The 19,346-nt window shown below is 30.8% G+C and overlaps 1 protein-coding gene across 1 annotated transcript; it reads left to right on the forward strand.

The window, feature by feature from the left end:
* The first annotated feature begins 3,589 nt into the window (after positions 1 to 3,589).
* Positions 3,590 to 5,515, forward strand: LOC135954028 (probable asparagine synthetase [glutamine-hydrolyzing]). The gene has a single exon (XM_065504074.1). The coding sequence runs from the start codon at positions 3,737 to 3,739 to the stop codon at positions 5,426 to 5,428; it is 1,692 nt and encodes a 563-aa protein (XP_065360146.1). The 5' UTR covers positions 3,590 to 3,736; the 3' UTR covers positions 5,429 to 5,515.
* Positions 5,516 to 19,346: the final 13,831 nt, after the last annotated feature.

The following is a 19,346-nucleotide window of genomic DNA, read 5'->3' on the forward strand; positions in this document are numbered from 1 at the left end:
ATTTTTTTTGTAAATTGTAATAATAATTTCAATCAAATAAAAAAAAAATTAAAGCTGTAAGTTTAGTGGTTTCTTTTTTATAAACATATATGTATGTTAAGAATTTTTCGATCTCACTCCTTAGTAAGGAAGTTTTTATGGATTTGTGCTGATGTCTGATCCAACACCCTTTCTAACGATTTCTATGAAAATCATATAATAAAACTGTACAAATGCCTTCTTTACTGGAATAGGATAGGACATTAATTTATCCTAGCCCACATTTGGATATTTTCCACTCGATAAAAGCTTTAAGACAATTATAATTTTCATATACATAAATCTTGTAATCGACATTTAATTCCCTACCAATTTTAAAAACCTTGTATCACAAAGACTTATTACAGCGGAAAACTCTGTACCAGATCCTTTGATAAACGCATCACAGCAAAACGCCGAGACACCCAAACTTAATTTTGTATATAAGAATTTGTAATACATTATGTTCCCCCAGGATTCCTCAATGGAAAGCAATTACATCTAAGATATAATCGTATATGAATTACAAATCGAAGGTTTTACCAAAATTTGCTGTAACACTGCTCAAGTATCTTGCACATCCTAACATTGTGCAAACCCAATAGCCCACATAGAGCTCTCTCTCTCTCTTTATGAAGGCGTAACTGTCTCAACGTCTTTCCTAAAACATCCTATTCTAATACAATTTAATATCCAGGTATTTTGATATTTTGAATATTAAACTTCAGTGTTTTCAATATAACCCGTCAGACGAACCAATCTTAAAATATACCAATCTGCACTTTCTGTGTCGACTAATAGTTATGAATTCTTTGTTTCCCCAAAGGAATTTTGTTGGAATTGGTCAATTATTTCAACCAGCAAATTTGAGCTGAATATTCTTTAATTAAATGAGTGTCCACACTCTAAGTCTGCACAATCATAAAAAAGGTCACTCTTAGGTCTTTTGTTTAAATGGGCCGGTTATTGAGATATATGGCTTTGAACTTTGTACCCCAATAATTATACAATTCTAAAGTCAATATCTTGACATTAGATCTGCCCTTAAAAAATAGATTTGCTTAGTTCTTTAGTATCTTAAACTTACAGATGTAATGATTGACAATAACCATTGTTTACCCAATTCTACAACTTTTAATCTTTCATTGAAAACGAATCTTTTTTTAAGGAAGTAACCGAAAAGTGTTGCCCGATTTTCGCCATACTTTACAGTATAATTTCGGAGTACTTTGAACTAATTTGTGTAAAATTTTATCAGGATTTCCGCATAATCAACAAATTAATGTTGATTATGCGGCAGTGGTCCGGGTGGACATTCGTATGGGGTTAGATGAAATCATGGACCGATATTGCCATTTTGAGGTGTAGAGTAGTCTTCATTTATAAATGAGGTAAGGCGACTCATACTAAACCTAAGGATTACAGACCAATTAGTCTTGCATGCTTTCTGCTGAAACTCCTAGAAAGGCTTATTGACCTATACCTGAGATTGACCATTCTGATGAAACTCATCTCTAAATACCTTGGTGCTTACGACAAGGGCTGATCTGTGGAAACAGCTCTACATTCGTTAGTTGGCTCCATTGAAGAGTCGCTATAACATAAGAAGTATATAATTGTTGTCATCCTATCTACGATGAACGTACTTGGGATTGATCTATGTGTACGCCAAATAGTCGGAAAGATACTCGGACATACTTAAGTCATATGTGCTACCTTAGGCGACATTAGTATTTCCACTTCTGTGGAATATAACTATGTACTATCACCACTTCTGTGGAATATAACTATGAATACCCTGTTGCACAAGATGGACAGCAGATGGATCAAAACAGTCGCGTAGTTGTATGGAATAGGCATTAAGTTCACTGATTGAGTGGAGTGTTTCGAGTGGACTTAGTGTGAACCCCCAAAAGAAAGAATGGAATTGGTTCTATTCACTAGGAGGTACTTTAGACTTGAGATCAGGGATAATGAAAAGTATCTTGGCATCATTCTAGATAAAAGATTATCCTGGAATCTAAACATTCAGAACAGGATCAATAAGGTCTATGTTGCCATCTACTCTTCTAAAAAGGCAATTGGTACTAACTGGGGAATTATGCCGAAGGGTATCAATTGGATCTTCAAAGCAGTTGTTAAAAACATCTTGGAGTACTGGTTTGGTGGCATGCCTTGGAGAATGCTACTCACCGGAAGGCCGTTGAACGAGTTCTAATCTTGATTACAGGCGCTTTAATGTCTATCTCCTCTAATGTACATTCTACTATTTTAAACTGTTAACCAGTTGAGTTGATGGTGATACAAATGGCTCTCAACTCTGCCGTGATACTGAATGCTGGCTGTCCGTGGTTTGGTAAGGACATTGGGCATTCTAAGATACTGAATTACTATGGTCACATACATAGTAATGTCGATTACTGCATCGCAAAACTTTTTTCGATAGGCATTTCCATATTATAATCCCGAACTGGGATTTATAGCAGCGCGGACTCCACCCCACTGACGATCTCATAGCCTTATAAGGCTGTATATTGACGGCTCTAAAACGGGCCATAGGGTCGGTGGAGGTTTTATATTTTTGGAAAACTTTCGGTTAAAATCCTATTCAGGGTGCCTAACTCCTGTACTGCTCTTCAGGCAGAAATTCTTGCCTTTAAATGTGCATCCAATTGGCTGAGGTATTATCGAATATCTGGTGATATATTTACATTTACTTGCTATTAAGCTAAGTTTACGGAATAGTGGGCAAATTTGATACCAAATTTGTGACCAAATTTGAGGAGCTACGCACTGGCCCCCATTAACTGTAGGAAGCTGAACAATCGTAAATCAATTCGAAAACAACTCAGCTCAAACCATGTGCAATTTCGTAACAATATCTTTAATAGTTCCCAAGATACCGAATTATTTCCAAAAAAAAAAGTTTCTAAACCACTGTGCGGTGTCTCACCTTTTCTGCCATTGCCCGGCTCTGACAAACCTGAGGGAACAAATCATCGGAACCTCATTCCTATCATGCTTGGATGAGCTATCAAGGATGAATCTTAGACGAATCTACTCCTTCATCAGGAAATCTCGTTGGTTTAATTCCGAAACAACGAAAGTATTTTAAATACCCTGCTGTTTAACCCTTGGGTATCACAATGAGATCAGTTTTGAAAGGACCCAAGTAGCTGCTTGACGAGTTGCTGCCCATGGAAACTAACCTAAACTAAATGGAATGATGAACAAGTCTTCCAAAGATACCTTCAAGATTAATGAGTAATTAAAAAAATATTAAATGTTCTTATAAATATGAAACATACCTTATAAGTTTACTGATGTTGTTGCCCCATCTCAGGTTAAGAAATACTTATTTGAATTTACAAAAACGTGAGCAGCCAAAACAATAAAATAAATAATAAATACAAAATTAAAAAAACAAAAACAGTAATATTTAACAGTACCAAATACAAGTTAGGCGAAATAATAATGAATTAATTAATTATTGAAAAAATAACAACAAATCTAGTTCATCTTAAATATAAAAAGGAGATACAACAGCCACAAAAACTCAGTTAAGATTTAACTACCAGAGATTCAGTAAAAAAGAAACGTTTCAGCTAAATAAAGACAAACATAATAATTATATGTAGAAAAACAAAAATTTAGATTAAACTGCCAGAGATTCAATAAAACAGTATAATTATAAAAATAGTGACGCGTTTTATAAAAAATGTGTGGAATATTTGCAATCCTCTCAAAGGAGGGACAACCAATATTACCGAAAATATGTCGCGGTTGTGTGCACACACTTCGTGAATTTGCTTATCGTCAAAGTGGAAAACAACGCCATCGAGGTCCTGACGAAACGGGTGTGGCAATAATGCCAGAACATGGAGTGGCCTTTGTACATGAACGTCTCGCTGTTATTGGCGTAAAGACGGGACGTCAGCCTTTATACTCCGAGGATGGCAACGTTACGTTGATTGCAAATGCAGAAATTTACAATTATCTCGCATTAGCAGAATCAATTGCAAATAAACGTCCCAATTATCGCCCACGAAGTGATTGTAATGTGATTGTTGAGTTGTACGAAGATTACGGCGAAGGTCTGTTTGAGCTGATAACTGGAATGTTTGCATTTGTCCTGTATGACAAAAGTTCGAAAACTGTGCTCATTGCCCGTGATCCTTATGGCATCATGCCACTGTACATCGGTGAGGATGAAGAGGGAAATATGTGGATATCATCGGAAATGAAGTGTATGGTAGAGTTTTGTCCAAAAGTAAAAAACTTTCCGCCGGGTCACTATATCATGGGTCAATTGGGGGGAAATATGAATCCACAACGATTTTACAGCCGCGCATGGCAACAGGAAATTCCATGTGAACCAGCCAATGTTAATATATTGCAAGAACGTCTAGAATCAGCGGTCCGCACCCACTTGCAATGTGATGTGCCATTTGGAGCCCTCCTTTCGGGAGGTGTTGACTCTAGCCTCATTGCGTCCATTGCTACGAAAATAATGCGAGAAAGAGACCCCAACTATCGATTACGTACTTTTTCTGTGGGAATGAAGGGATCGCCAGACTTCAAGTACGCGCGCTTGGTAGCCGATTATATTAACAGCGATCATACCGAAGTTTCATTTACTGTCGAGGACTGTCTAGATGGAGTTCGTGATTTGATCTATCATTTGGAATCGTACGATATAGCCACTGTTCGCTGCAGTTTGCCCATGTTTTATTTGGCTCGTTACGTAAAGAGCACTGGCATAAAGATGATTTTGTCAGGCGAAGGTGCGGATGAAATATTCGGTGGATATTTGTACTTTTACAAGGCACCCAATTATGAGGAGTTTCACAAGGAGATGGTAACACGGGTCGATCAGTTGCATGTCTCAGACATTCTGCGAGCCAACAAAGTTACCATGTCAAAGGGATTGGAACTGAGAGTTCCTTTTCTCGATACGAGTTTTGTGGATTATGCCATGTCCATAAGGCCGGAAGACAAAATACCCGGTCCGCTTAACTGCTACAATGACACACTTGGAGACCGTATGGAAAAATTCATTTTACGCAAAGCTTTTGAAAACAACTATCTTCCAGCCGAAGTACTCTGGCGTCAAAAAGAGCAATTTTCCGATGGCGTTGGTTACGATTTAATTGAAGCATTGCCTCGTTTCGCCGCAAAACATGTCAGTGATGAGGAATTTTCCAAAGCTTCTATACGTTTTCCAATTAATACTCCAAAAACGAAAGAAGCCTTTTACTACAGATGCATATTTGAGGAACAATTTCCTGGAAAATCGGCAGCTTTAACAGTTGAAAAGTGGGCCCCACGACTAGATTGGGGTTGCCCGGAAGACCCATCTGGGAGAGCCCAAGAAGCTCATGCAAATCGTTTGAAGCAGTATCTGAAATAATTTATGCCAATTTATAATTTTGTTTATTTGTTTAAAGTAGTTAATTAATACCCACAAAATAAATATGATACACATTTAATTGTTTAATTAATTGCATTATAAAATTAAAATCTTTTGATTTTTAGACAAATAATTACTTTAATAAAATATTCGGCTCACTTTAGATTAGATTTTCATTTGAGTTTTGTACCGTCCATACATGTGAGATCAGAAATCAGACAAAATATCAACATTGTGAAGGAACAACTTTATTATTTTGAATTATTTTAAATGCAATTTTCAGATGCATTTTATGTCATAGTCTCATAGATTCAGTTTATATCTGAATATATATCTGAATAAATGTATTTCGTTATATAACATTTATAATCATTTGCTATAAGTCCCAATAAACATTAAACAAGTTCTCTTTCGGCATTTTTAATTTTTATCTTTGAACTTGAGTTTATACAGAAAAATAAATTACATTTCAGAAATAAGAATTATTGCTTTGTTTAATTTAAAAGTATTTTGAAGAGAGAAAAACTTCGGTCACAAAGTAACTGTGGCGAGTGAAGTGACGTTATTAACACTTTTAGGAGATTTTTTTGTGGTGGAATCTTATCTATATATATAAAATTGAATGTGTGTTTATATGTTGTAACGATTCCGAATGGTTAGGATTGTTTGGGAACGGGACTACCTTTAATTTCTGCTATGCTCGTCGTATGGGTGGGTGTGTTATGTTCCCAAAATAAACAATGTAAGATATAATTGCGAACCATTACAAAAGATTTTACTTAGGTAGTCAAATCAAACTGAAATACACATAAATATTATAGAAAATAAAATAAAGTAGTTGATAAAGGTAGTGTAGCTAAAGATGGTATTGGCTACACTGATCTAAACCCTCCCTCCTTGCTGACAGAAATGAGATATCGATAGTCAGCCCAAAAAAATAACTAAATAAGGAATACCCTATTTACCTCCCCATACCTGTTCTTCACCTTTCGTAATAGCGAAAAATAAACTCAAAATTTCATATTTTAATACATTATAAAAACAAAATTATTTATTGAAAAAAGTTTTTTAAAGAAGTAAATTATAGAAATTAGTTAATTTTCTTAGATTATTTTGTTTAAATTAAAGAAAGAAATGGTCACATTAATTCAATAAGAATTAATTTAATAACAAAATTATGTAACAATAAAAAAATTCAAATAATATTCAATGTTGATAGGTGATGTATTTTATAGTGTAGGGTGTATTTTATTGTTGAACATAGGAAACATGAATATTAAGCAATTATTTAACAACAATGTAATTAAATAAATAAAGGGATATATATATAATTTTTTTTTTTAACTTTTAAATATTCATGTTTCGATTATTTTTAAATAAATTTGGTTGATAAAATAATATGAAGTTTTGACTTACTGTTTTTTATCCATCGATGTCAGCCGGCGCCAGATGACTTGCGATTTCTTGAAGTTTTAATTAATTTTGATCAACCAATAAATTATTTTTTTAGTAGAGTTTATGTTAAGATGTTTGTTGGGTTTAAGTAATTTTGTATATGTGTTCAAGTATGTATGTTTATGTTAATGTGTATGTGTTTAGAATGTATGTAGGGTATCTTTTGAACAAATATATAGAAATTTAGGTGACCATACAATTTTCAAATATTAGAAATTTAAAAAATTATTTAAAAATGCAAATTAAAGTTAATTGATTATATAAATATTAAAGAAATGGATTCAAAAAATGGTAAAATTAATTTGGAATTTGGAAAATTAGCTTAGTTTAATTGTTTTTTTAAATTTGGATTTATGAAGATGATTTAAATCAGTTGGGATTGATTGAAGAAGATGGAAACAGTTTCGAATTTTAAATCAAATATTAATTCGGACAAGAAAAATGTATGATGACCTGGTCACCCCAATATGTGAAATAGGAGAAATTAATCTTCCTATTTCTTTAAATAAAATAGTATTCACTGATGTTCTTTTTATTTGTTTGTCCTCTGCTGGTTCAATATATTGTTTGATGATGCTTGCAGGATAATAATTTCATAAAAGATCTTCTACAGGATACTATTCTCCAACCAATAATTCGTTGGCAGAGCAAAATATACAACGGTAACCAAAGATCTATGCCATGTATATGCAATTCAAAAATTTCTAAAAGAAAATGTATACCGTTAAATCCTATTTTCAATAAAAGGATAAAAACTAGCCTTACCATAAATATTATTTTGGATAAAAACTCCAAAATTGAAATCCTTATTCAATTTGCTTGTTTAAATTTCACAAATTAAAAAAACCTAATTCTTGATTACGACCTTTTATGATAAAATCAATTTTTCGAATGAAATTTTTGTTCAAAATTTTCAAACTATTTTCAAATAAAAATCATGCACAATGTAGAATAAACTTTAATAAAATAAATTTTCCTACACTCAGATCAAATAGTTCGTAAAAAATTTTGAATTTTCAAGTGGGCATGGTACCTCCCATACAAAGTTAATTTTAAATATCAAATATTTTGGAAACTATAATAGCTATAGTCCTCAAATTTTGCATGAACAATACCACCGTTTGTATAAATATTTAAGGCCAAAATGGGAGTAGAAGCCACAGAGGGCGTGGCACCTCCCATATGATGATAATTAAGTGCGCATTTTTTTGTAGAGAACCGTCAGTTTATCGTCACGATAAAAAATAACCAGAGATTGAGAAAATGGGGGTAAATATATTGTAAATCTTTACGGTACGGGTAGCGAAGCACACCGGGTTTTAGCTAGTCTTATATATAAATAGGCCACACGTTTTTTTGTGGTACACTTTTAAGTATGTTATTGTCCACCAATATTGATGAAACATATATGGTTTAAAAGGTTTTTTTCTCCAGATGTGCACAATATAAACAAATATTTCAAAATTCTTTCCATAAAAGTGGTAAAAAAGTGGTCGAATTTCGGCCACCAGGCGATCCTAGTATTTATTTATACACCAATCCTTTGGGTGCTTGGAGGGTTCTGAGAGAGGGGTTTCGATGACATATGGTAATCTGGTTTGTGAAAATAAAAAGGAAAAAAATTTACTACAAATATTACAAAATTAATTATGGGAGTGATTTATGAATAATCTAAATGTTTTGACTTTTTCACAATGTTTTTATGACAAAACTCTTGTGTTTGATCAAAACTATTGTACATCAAAAATAATCCAGGAGTTGATTTTGATGTCACACTGTACACATTTATTTGCCATATTTGTTTAATCAAACTACAGCGAATTAGTATCAAACACACGAAGGGGAAAATATATTTGTCTTGTGGTCACATTTATGTTAATATTTTTATATATTGGTCATATTACATAAAACTGCAATATGACCAATGTGTAACCAACCACTAAACAGCAAATATGTTTCTCTATTTTGGTGAAGATGATGGGTATTTTGATTTTGTCATTCCGTTTGTAACACATCAAAATATTTGTCGCAGACCCTCATTGTATAAAAGACGATCCTGCTATGTCCGTCTTTTAGCTAGCTGGCTGAAATTTTTCACAAATTCCAATAAACCAAACGTATCACAAACGATAGTATTTGCGGATTAAATAGTGTAATATAATTTTTCCAGTATTTAAATGGAAGAGATAAGAGCCATGTGCGTGGAAACTCCAATACAAATTAAGAAGTTATTTTCCAATATCTGAAGAACAAATATTGTGAGGATCTTCAAACTTTGTATTAATTACTTCCATATCATTGTAAGTGGCTAAGCAGGATCGGAACAATAGGCATGGCTCTATCATACAAATATAATATATACATATATATATATATATATATATATATATATATATATATATATATATATATATGGGGGATTTCATGTCAAGTGAACCAACTTTTGAAATCGATGTCTTCCGATCGGGATGAAATTTGCACCAAGGTTAGCTCTATTGGATAGTAACTCAGACACAATTTTTCAACAACATCGGTCGAGAACTCTCTGAGTTATAGGGGGTAAAATTTTGACAATTTGGTCAAACAGGGGTTTTTTCTTATCCATGTAACTTATTGCCTATTGTTCTTAGCAAAATGTGTCCCAAATAGTATAGATAGCTATTTCTTCGATCTTTCGAAAAAAAATATTAAAAAAAAAAAATAAAAAATTTTTAATATTTTTTTTCCGAAATCAAAAACTTTTTTGACTTTTTTTTAAAATACGCTATTTTTTTTTATTTTTTTTTTTTTCTTAAAATAAAGTTTAGATATTTTCCTTGAACACCTACTTGGTCGCTTAGTGGGATGCGAGTGGGATATCTATCAAAATAAATATTTTGTAACTCAAAACATAAAATTTTTGACTTTTTTTGCAAAATCAAAAACTTTGTTGACTTTTTTTTTTCAAAATGGACCCTTTTTTAATCTTTTTTTTTAGGTCAAACAAAAGCTTAGATATTATCCTTATAGACCCTTTTGGTCGCTTAGTGGGATGCGAGTGGGATATCTATCAAAATAAATATTTTTTAACTCAAGACTTACAATTTTTGACTTTTTTTTTTGCAAATACGATTTTTTTTCCAAATGGGCCCTTTTTTTAAAATTTTTTTTGTAGTCAAAAGAAAGCTTAGGTCCATTCCTTTAAGATATTTTTAGTCCCTTAGTGGGATGCGAGTAGGATATCTATCAAAATAAATATTTTGTAACGCAAGACATACAATTTTTTAATTTTTTTTTGCAAAATCAAAATTTTTTTCCAATATGGGCCCTTTTTTAATTTTTTTTTTTGCTCAAAAGAAAGCCTAGGTCCATTCCTTTAAGATATTTTTAGTCCCTTAGTGGGATGCGAGTGGGATATCTATCAAAATAAATATTTTGTAACGCAAGACATACAATTTTTTAATTTTTTTTTGCAAAATCGAAATTTTTTTCCAATATGGGACTTTTTTTTAAAAATTTTTTTTGCTCAAAAGAAAGCTTAGGTCTTTTCCTTTAAGACCTATTTTGTCACTTAGGAAGATGTGAGTAGGATATCTATTAAAATAAAAATGTTGTAACTCAAGACATTCAATTATTGACTTTTTTTTTGCAAATTCGAGTTTTTTTTTTTAAAATGGGCCCTTTTTTAAAAATTTTTTTTTAGTCAAAAGAAAGCTTAGGTCCATTCCTTTAAGATATTTTAGGTCCCTTAGTGGGATACGAGTGGGATATCTATCAAAATAAATATTTTGTAACTCAAGATATACAATTTTTGATTTTTTGGCAAAATCAAAAACTTTTTTGACTTTTTTTTAAAATGGGCCCTTTTTGTAATTTTTTTTTTTGCTATAAAGAAAGCTTAGGCCTATTCCTTTAAGATGGTTTTGATCGCTTAGTGGGATGCGAGTGGGATATATATCAAAATAAATGTTTTGTAACTCAAGACATACAATTTTTGTGTTAAAACATTTATTTTGATAGATATCCCACTCGCATCCCACTAAGGGACTAAAAATATCTTAAAGGAATGGACCTAGGCTTTCTTTTGAGCAAAAAAAAAAAAATTAAAAAAGGGCCCATATTGGAAAAAAATTTTGATTTTGCAAAAAAAAATTAAAAAATTGTATGTCTTGCATTACAAAATATTTATTTTGATAGATATCCTACTCGCATCCCACTAAGGGACTAAAAATATCTTAAAGGAATGGACCTAAGCTTTCTTTTGACTACAAAAAAAATTTTAAAAAAAGGGCCCATTTGGAAAAAAAAATCGTATTTGCAAAAAAAAAAGTCAAAAATTGTAAGTCTTGAGTTAAAAAATATTTATTTTGATAGATATCCCACTCGCATCCCACTAAGCGACCAAAAGGGTCTTCAAGGATAATATCTAAGCTTTTGTTTGACCTAAAAAAAAAGATTAAAAAAGGGTCCATTTTGAAAAAAAAAAGTCAACAAAGTTTTTGATTTTGCAAAAAAAGTCAAAAATTTTATGTTTTGAGTTACAAAATATTTATTTTGATAGATATCCCACTCGCATCCCACTAAGCGACCAAGTAGGTGTTCAAGGAAAATATCTAAACTTTATTTTAAGAAAAAAAAAAAAATAAAAAAAATAGCGTATTTTAAAAAAAAGTCAAAAAAGTTTTTGATTTCGGAAAAAAAATATTAAAAATTTTTTATTTTTTTTTTTAAATATTTTTTTTCGAAAGATCGAAGAAATAGCTATCTATACTATTTGGAACACATTTTGCTAAGAACAATAGGTAATAAGTTACATGGATAAGAAAAAACCCCTGTTTGACCAAATTGTCAAAATTTTACCCCCTATAACTCAGAGAGTTCTCGACCGATGTTGTTGAAAAATTGTGTCTGAGTTACTATCCAATAGAGCTAACCTTGGTGCAAATTTCATCCCGATCGGAAGACATCGATTTCAAAAGTTGGTTCACTTGACATGAAATCCCCCATATATATATATATATATATATATATATATATATATATATATATATATATTGGTAAATAAAATTTCGGCCCAAGGACGGAGCCTATTGAAACTGGCAGAAATCGGTCCATTATTTAACCTAGCCCCATACAAATGTCCTCCCGAAAATGGACTTTAATTTATATAGGTATCTCCACAAATTTTTATATATACGGAATTCATGTCACCAAATTTTATTGTGATCGGTCATAATTAGTCATAGCTCTCGTACAAGACCCGCTACCGAAAATCACTTTAACGTGCATAAATCGGTTAAAAATGTTGGTGTACACATAAAATTCAACATAATTCACAAGACTTAATTTCATGGTGATCGGTCCATAATTAATCATAGCTCCCATATAAGGACCATTTCGAAAATCACTCACAAATATAAATTATTGAAATTTTAAAAGAAACATGTTTTTGTTCTTTTACTTAGTTTATGGTATTATATGGTCGGGCTTGACCGACCCTACTTGTTTTTATTTTCAAATACCAAAATGCAAAATGTGTTCCAAAATCTGAGTTTTTTTTAGGAAAGTGCCTACTGTGACGTTATTTACCATGTGGTAGTAAAATAACTTTGTACGTATTTACTTAAGATATCGGACTATTCAAACATAGAGGTCTTTCGAGGATCTTTGCTTTGCCTTTTTAGAATTTTTAACTCAAACCTAATTTTTTTAAATTGCAAAAGTTTGGACAAGTCCGGGGGCGACTAGGTCCACTTAAATGAACCAAGTTTTACTTTACATACTTTTGCATTAGGTTCTCTTTTCAGATCATATACAAATTTCATATAACTAGACCCAAAGAAAATTTTTTTGTACAAAAGAAAAATTATAGGGACACATTTTGGGAAAAACGAAAAAATACGGCCATTTTTACATGTTCCAACATTTGATGCATGTAACTATTTATAGGTACGAGATAACTGTTACCAAGTTATTTTGATTTTATTAAGAATTTTATAGCAATAATAGGCCCGCCATATCTAAAAAACCAAAGAAGATCGAGCAGAATTAAAAAAAAATATATAAACCTAAATATCTATTGAACCAAAAGATGTAACTTACATATGGACAATTCCATAAAATTGTACGTGACATTTGTAGAGTGGAATAGATTTTGCAAAACTAAGAGTATCTGAAAAATAATTTGGTCTTTATGTTCCATTCAGAGGCTACTATATTTTAAAATAATAAAAAGTGCTTTCGAAATATTGTTGTCCAAAATATTGAGCGAAATAAGGGTATATCGTACGTGACATAAAACGGAACTCAATTTAAGGTACATGTAGAAATATGCGAAAATCGAATCGTGAGAGGCGTTATGTTTTCTTTTAATTTCATACACTAAACGAAATATTTTTCCTTTACAATCCGTCATATTTAAATAAAAACAATCTTTGGATGATTTTATAATACATAAAATTTAATATCGTACGTGACATACCGTACGTGACAGATTTTTCTCTTAGAATAAAACAATATATATTCTGTAAATATATGTATACAAAAACTAAAAAAGTGAATAGAAAATATACATTCGGTTTCAATAAACAATTCGACACTAGCAAAAAAACAATCAGAGACAAATTCATTCATACTACATGCTAATTGGGAGCCAAGTTTTCTCCGCAATTTTAGCCTAAAACATTAAAAAATTAAATACTATTATTTTTGTCTTTAAAATGTTGTAATATGATCTTCTATTTTCTTCTATTCAAATCATCTTGAAAAAAAGTTTCAATGTTTTTTGTGTTTTCAGTCGTGGTAGCGATTCTCGTGGAATTGCCCATATATAAGCATGTTTTTTTTGCGATTTTTTTTAAAAATGTGAGACCCGAGATGACTTGTAATTTTGCTTATTAACTGCGTCTGCTGCGTTTCTATAGTTTCTATAGTCTGTAAAACATAGTTTAATGGCATCTATTGCCAAACAATTAAATTTTATGAAATCATCGTTTATGATTTTTTGCAAAACTTTGCTCTGTTAGATAAATATATTAATTTGAAAATATTTTAAACATCTGTTTTTTTAAGAGACTTTCACGCATTATATAAAAAAAGCACAGAGTGTTTATTGTTCATCGAATTCATTGTTACTTTGTTATTTCGGTTGTTTGGTAACAAAAATTTAAGAGCACTGCTACACGTTCAATATATATTGTGATATTTGGATCGCGATCCATTTTAATGGATTACGCAAAATTAGGTTATTCTACACGTTCAATAAATATCGCGATACTGGATCGCGGTCAATATATGTATATTGAACGTGTAGCAGTGCCCTAAGGCCCAACTATAATATGCATAAGCTAGCTTAAGTTAATGTCAAAACCGAACGAAAAGACTGTCAAATGCTTAAGAAAATCCGAAGAAACTTTTAGGTGGCCATAATGTACTTATGTGCATTCAAAACAATTTAGCCCCATTTGCACATTTATGTGCAACACGTAATTAAAAAAATACGTATTTTTTATTATTTTATGAAAATAAATGAATTTTCTTCATCCTTTTCATTTTTTCTTTATTTTCTTTGTATACAATAAACAAACTTACGAAATGTGCGACTAGCTTCGCTCTTTGCTTAAGCAAATAAAATTTGACGAAACTTGACGAAACTCTCTTAAGTACATTATAGTTTGTCACATACGTTTTATATGTATTCGAACAGTTGCTTAAGCTGACTTAAACTAGTGTATGCATATTATAGTTGGGACTTAAGTTCTCAATTTTTCATGCCTTGAATTGTCACTTACATACATATGTATACAAAATAAAAAATAAAACATCAAAAATTAAAAAAGTTTGTTAAATATTTTTTGGGAAGAAATCAATTTAACTATTAAACAAGAAATATGCGTGTGAAATGTGCTGTGTGTAAATGTTCATTTCAACAAAAGGATTGAGTTGAAGAAACACTCCAGGATTTGTATGTACCATTTTGAAAACAGCGATTACATTGAGCTTCATCAAGACTCTAAACGCGCAGGTTTAATGCCAAATGTACTACCTTCTCGTGAGCCAATAAAAGGAGTAAATAATTTTTTGGCGTATGCAAATGAATTATGTGGTAAATTTTTTAAAATGCACTTAGTTGAGTAGATTCTTTGAATATTGTTGTGCATTTTGTACCTAAGCTTGCCAGACGTACTATTTTCAGCAGTACGCGTACTTTTTTTTAGTTCTTGTACTTTTAACTGCATAACCTCTAAAGAAGTACGCAAATGTACTTCTTTTTAGTATCTGTACTTCTTTTGTACTTTTTTTCTACCTTTTTTGTACTTTCACCATCATTTTATAGAGGTAAACATGTCCATACAAAAAAACAAAACCTTTTATGAAACGCCCGGTTTAAATTTCTACCATACCATTTTACCAATCATATACACGCAATACAACTTAGTTATTTTAACCGTTGACGTTTTCCTTGTACTCTTATTTATAGGTACTATGTTCGTAATATTTTAATATAAAAAAATTAAATGGTTAATGACGAATGTTCTAGTGCCTTGTTATATTTATTGTTATAAATTCCAAATAATTAAAAGTCCGCAAAACATTATTTTTGTTTTTTTTTGAATAAATAAACAAAGCATTCAATAAATGGTAAGTAATGTAAAAATAAATTTACTACTTTAAACGGCGCACAGTGGTTTAGAAACTTTTTTTTTGGAAATAATTCGGTATCTCGGGAACTATTGGAGATATTATTACAAAATTTCACATGGTTAGATCTGAGGTGTTTTTGAGTTGAATTACATTTGTTCAGCTTCCTAGGGGTAATACGGGCCAGTTTTTGCCCCCTCAAAGTTGGTCACCTCGGGTCTCAAAATTTTTAAAAAAATCCCCAAAATTTCAGCTGAAATTTAAAATATAAATAGTCCTTGAGAACATCTACAAAAAATACGCTTACATGTGTAGGTTATCTCCTTCAGTTGAAGAGATATTTAGGTTTATTTATTTTTTTTTTTTTAATTTTGCTCGATTTTTTTTTGTTTTTTAGATATGGCGGCCCTACGGAGGGTCGAATTTTTTTTTCAAAATATCAGCTATATTGGCAATAAAATTCTAAATAAAATAAAACAACTTGGTAACAGTTATCTCGTTCGTTGGAACATGTAAAATGGGCCTAATTTTTTACGATTTTTCCTAAAAAAGTCCCTATATTTTTTCTTCTGTAGAAACAAATTTTCTTTGGGACTATATACAATTTTTATATGTTCCGGAAAGAAAACTTAATGCAAAAGCATGTAAAGTAAAATTGGGCTCACTTAAGCGGACACAGTATCCCCCAGACCTATCCAAACTTGGACAATTTTAAAAAAAATATTTAGGTTTCAGTAAAAAATTCTAAAAAGGCAAAGTACCGATCCTCGAAAAAGTTCCGTATTTGTATAACCCTATATGTTGTTTAAATACTTAGAAAGTTGTTTTACTATCACACGGTAAATAGCGTCACAGTAGGCACTTTTCTAAAAAAAACTCAGTTTTTGAAACACATTTTCCCCGTTTTAGGAACTTCGGTATTTGAAAATAAAAAATGTCAGAAATTATAATGTCATTAATTTAAGGACATTTGGATCTAAATTAGTTCCCATTTTTGTTATGATATCTTTAACCGTTAAAATTTTACATTAAGTCAAATTTTATGTTTTTATTCGTGGAAAATCACCATATGAAAGTTTTTTTAGTTTTTAAGGTAAATGAAGTCCCAAAATTTTATAAAATTATTTAATTTTACTAAAATATCAATCCTCAGGTCATAATGTTTTCAACAGTATCATATACTTATATAAAAAGCCTTTATTTACTCCTCAGAAGTTCCACAAACCTTGCCCGCTTTGACAAATTTGTACGTTTTTTCATATAATCATAAATGAACTTTTGGGGATTTTTTTAAAAATTTTGAGACGAGGTGACCAACTTTGAGGGGGCACAAACTGGCCCGTATTATCCCTAGGAAGCTGAACAAATGTAATTCAACTCAAAAACACCTCAGCTCTAACCATGTGAAATTTTGTAATAATATCTCCAATAGTTCCCGAGATACCGAATTATTTCCAAAAAAAAGTTTCTAAACCACTGTGGCGGCGGCGATTATTAATATGTTTTTAATATTAAAAAATAATCAATTTATTAATATTTCTTAGTGTTGAATTATTAGAAATGTTTAGACATTTCAATAAGTTTAGACATTTCAGAAGTACATAATTTACAATTTTAGCCATTTTGAAAAGCAAAATAATTAAATTAATGTTTTAGAAATGGAGGAGGAATTGATTTCCGATGAAACCCTTAATTCAAGCTCGGATGGGAGGAAGATAGTTGTCCAACTAGTTCGAAAAAGATCAAAATAGCTTCAAGAAGAAAAAACAAATTCAAAGATTCTTGGAAAAGATCTTTTAATTGGACTGCTAGAGGAAACGGTAATACAACAGCTAAATGTATGGCCTGCGGAGCTTTTTTATACCCTTCACCTTCGTGAGAAGGGTATATATAAGTTTGTCATTCCGTTTGTAATTTCTACATTTTTCATTTCCGACCCTATAAAGTATATATATTCTGGATCCTTATAGATAGCGGAGTCGATTAAGCCATGTCCGTCTGTCTGTCTGTCTGTCTGTCTGTCCGTCTGTCTGTCTGTCTGTTGAAATCAGTTTTCTGAAGACCCCAGATATCTTCGGGATCCAAATCTTCAATAATTCTGTCAGACATGCTTTCGAGAATTTTGCTATTTAAAATCAGCAAAATCGGTCCACAAATGGCTGAGATATGAGGAAAAAACCAAGACAACCTCTATTTTTGACCTATTTTTTACCTATATCTGGATTACTAAGACATTAATAGACAATATGGATATCTAATGATAGATATTTCAAAGACATTTGCAACGACGTATATAAGACCATAGTAAGTTGGACCTACAATGGGTCAAAATCGGGAAAAAAATTTTGAACCCGAATTTTTTTTAAAAAAAAAAAATTTTAAAAACAAAAAAAAATTTTAAAAATTTTAAAAAAAAAATTTAAAATTTAAAAAAAAAATTTTTTTAAAATTTAAAAATTTTTTTTTTAAAATTTAAAAAAAAATTTTTTTTTAAAATTTAAAAAAAAAATTTTTTTTTAAATTTAAAAAAAAAAATTTAAAATAACAATCGAAAAAATTTTTTTTCCAAAAAATTCAAAAAACAACTGGAAAAAAATTTTAATTTTGTTTACCTAAAAATATTTAAAATTTTCAAGTATAATTTGGTGAAGGGTATATAAGATTCGGCACAGCCGAATATAGCACTCTTACTTGTTTCTATTGCATTTGGGGCTTGGAAGATATTAAGCGACACATGAAAACAGCAAAACACATACGAATCATGAAATGCAGCCAACAATCATCTGTTAGCACCTACTTTAATCATAAAATAGACAAACAGGCAGAAAGCTCCAGATTATGTAGTGCAGCTGCAGAATCTGCGTTTGCTTTTCATACGGTTATGTACAGTCATAGTTACCAATCTGCTGATTGTACCAGCAAACTTATTAAGCAGGTATTTGCAGAGATTTTTAAAAAACTATCCTGCTATTAAGGCTTATTTTTTGTCGCAAAATTGTTGTTCCCCTATTTTACGCCAATTTTTCGAAAATGAAATTTCTGAAGCATACCTAGGGTTTGTCCATAATATAGGAAATGCACTAATATCTGCTATTAAAAAGTTAGAAGAAAATAATAGCCTTGTAATAATTGATATGTTTCAATAAACGACAAATTTGAACAGCAGGATGAAAATTTCGTATATGTAACAGTTGCAATAATCAGCAAGAGATTTGTCATTTTAAAAAACGAGCAGCAGAGTTTTTATCGAATATAAGTACTTATATAAAAGGTCGTTTCAATTTAGAAAATAATAAGTTTGAAAAACTTTAAATTTTCCATCTTAATTCAAACATTTCTTTTCATGAATTTGTGGAAATAATTACATAATTTTCAATCAAACATATTGATTTAGATCAACTTTTTGACGAATTTATATCATTAAAAACATTTGCTGAAAACATTGAAAAAGAAAAATCTGCAAAAGAAAAATGGAAACAATTCTTAAATAGTGGATCATTTCCTAATTTTGAAAAGATTTGTTGCTTCGTCTTTTCAATTCCTCATTCTAATGCAGCCAGTGAACGAATTTTTAGTGTAATGTTTAATTTTTGGAGGAAGGAACGAAATAAACTTTTAATAGAAAATTTGAAAAGCGAGTTAATAATAAAAACAAACTTTGAATACAGTTGTACTGAGTTTTTCAATTTTTTAAAAACCGAAAAAGGTAAAAATGAAATTGTAAATCATATACAAAAAAGTGATAAATATTTATAATTTATTTAAATGTATCAGTAAATTTTAAAGTCAATAATTTTCAAAAATATATTATTATATTATATATTATTAAAATTATATTTTGTAA

Source organism: Calliphora vicina, chromosome 3 (assembly GCF_958450345.1).
Source record: "Calliphora vicina chromosome 3, idCalVici1.1, whole genome shotgun sequence".
Classification (NCBI taxonomy): Eukaryota; Metazoa; Arthropoda; class Insecta; order Diptera; family Calliphoridae; genus Calliphora; species Calliphora vicina.

Bases quoted from the DNA above. Each gene is read 5' to 3' on its own strand.
- LOC135954028 (XM_065504074.1), top strand. From the start codon at position 3,737: ATGTGTGGAATATTTGCAATCCTCTCAAAGGAGGGACAACCAATATTA.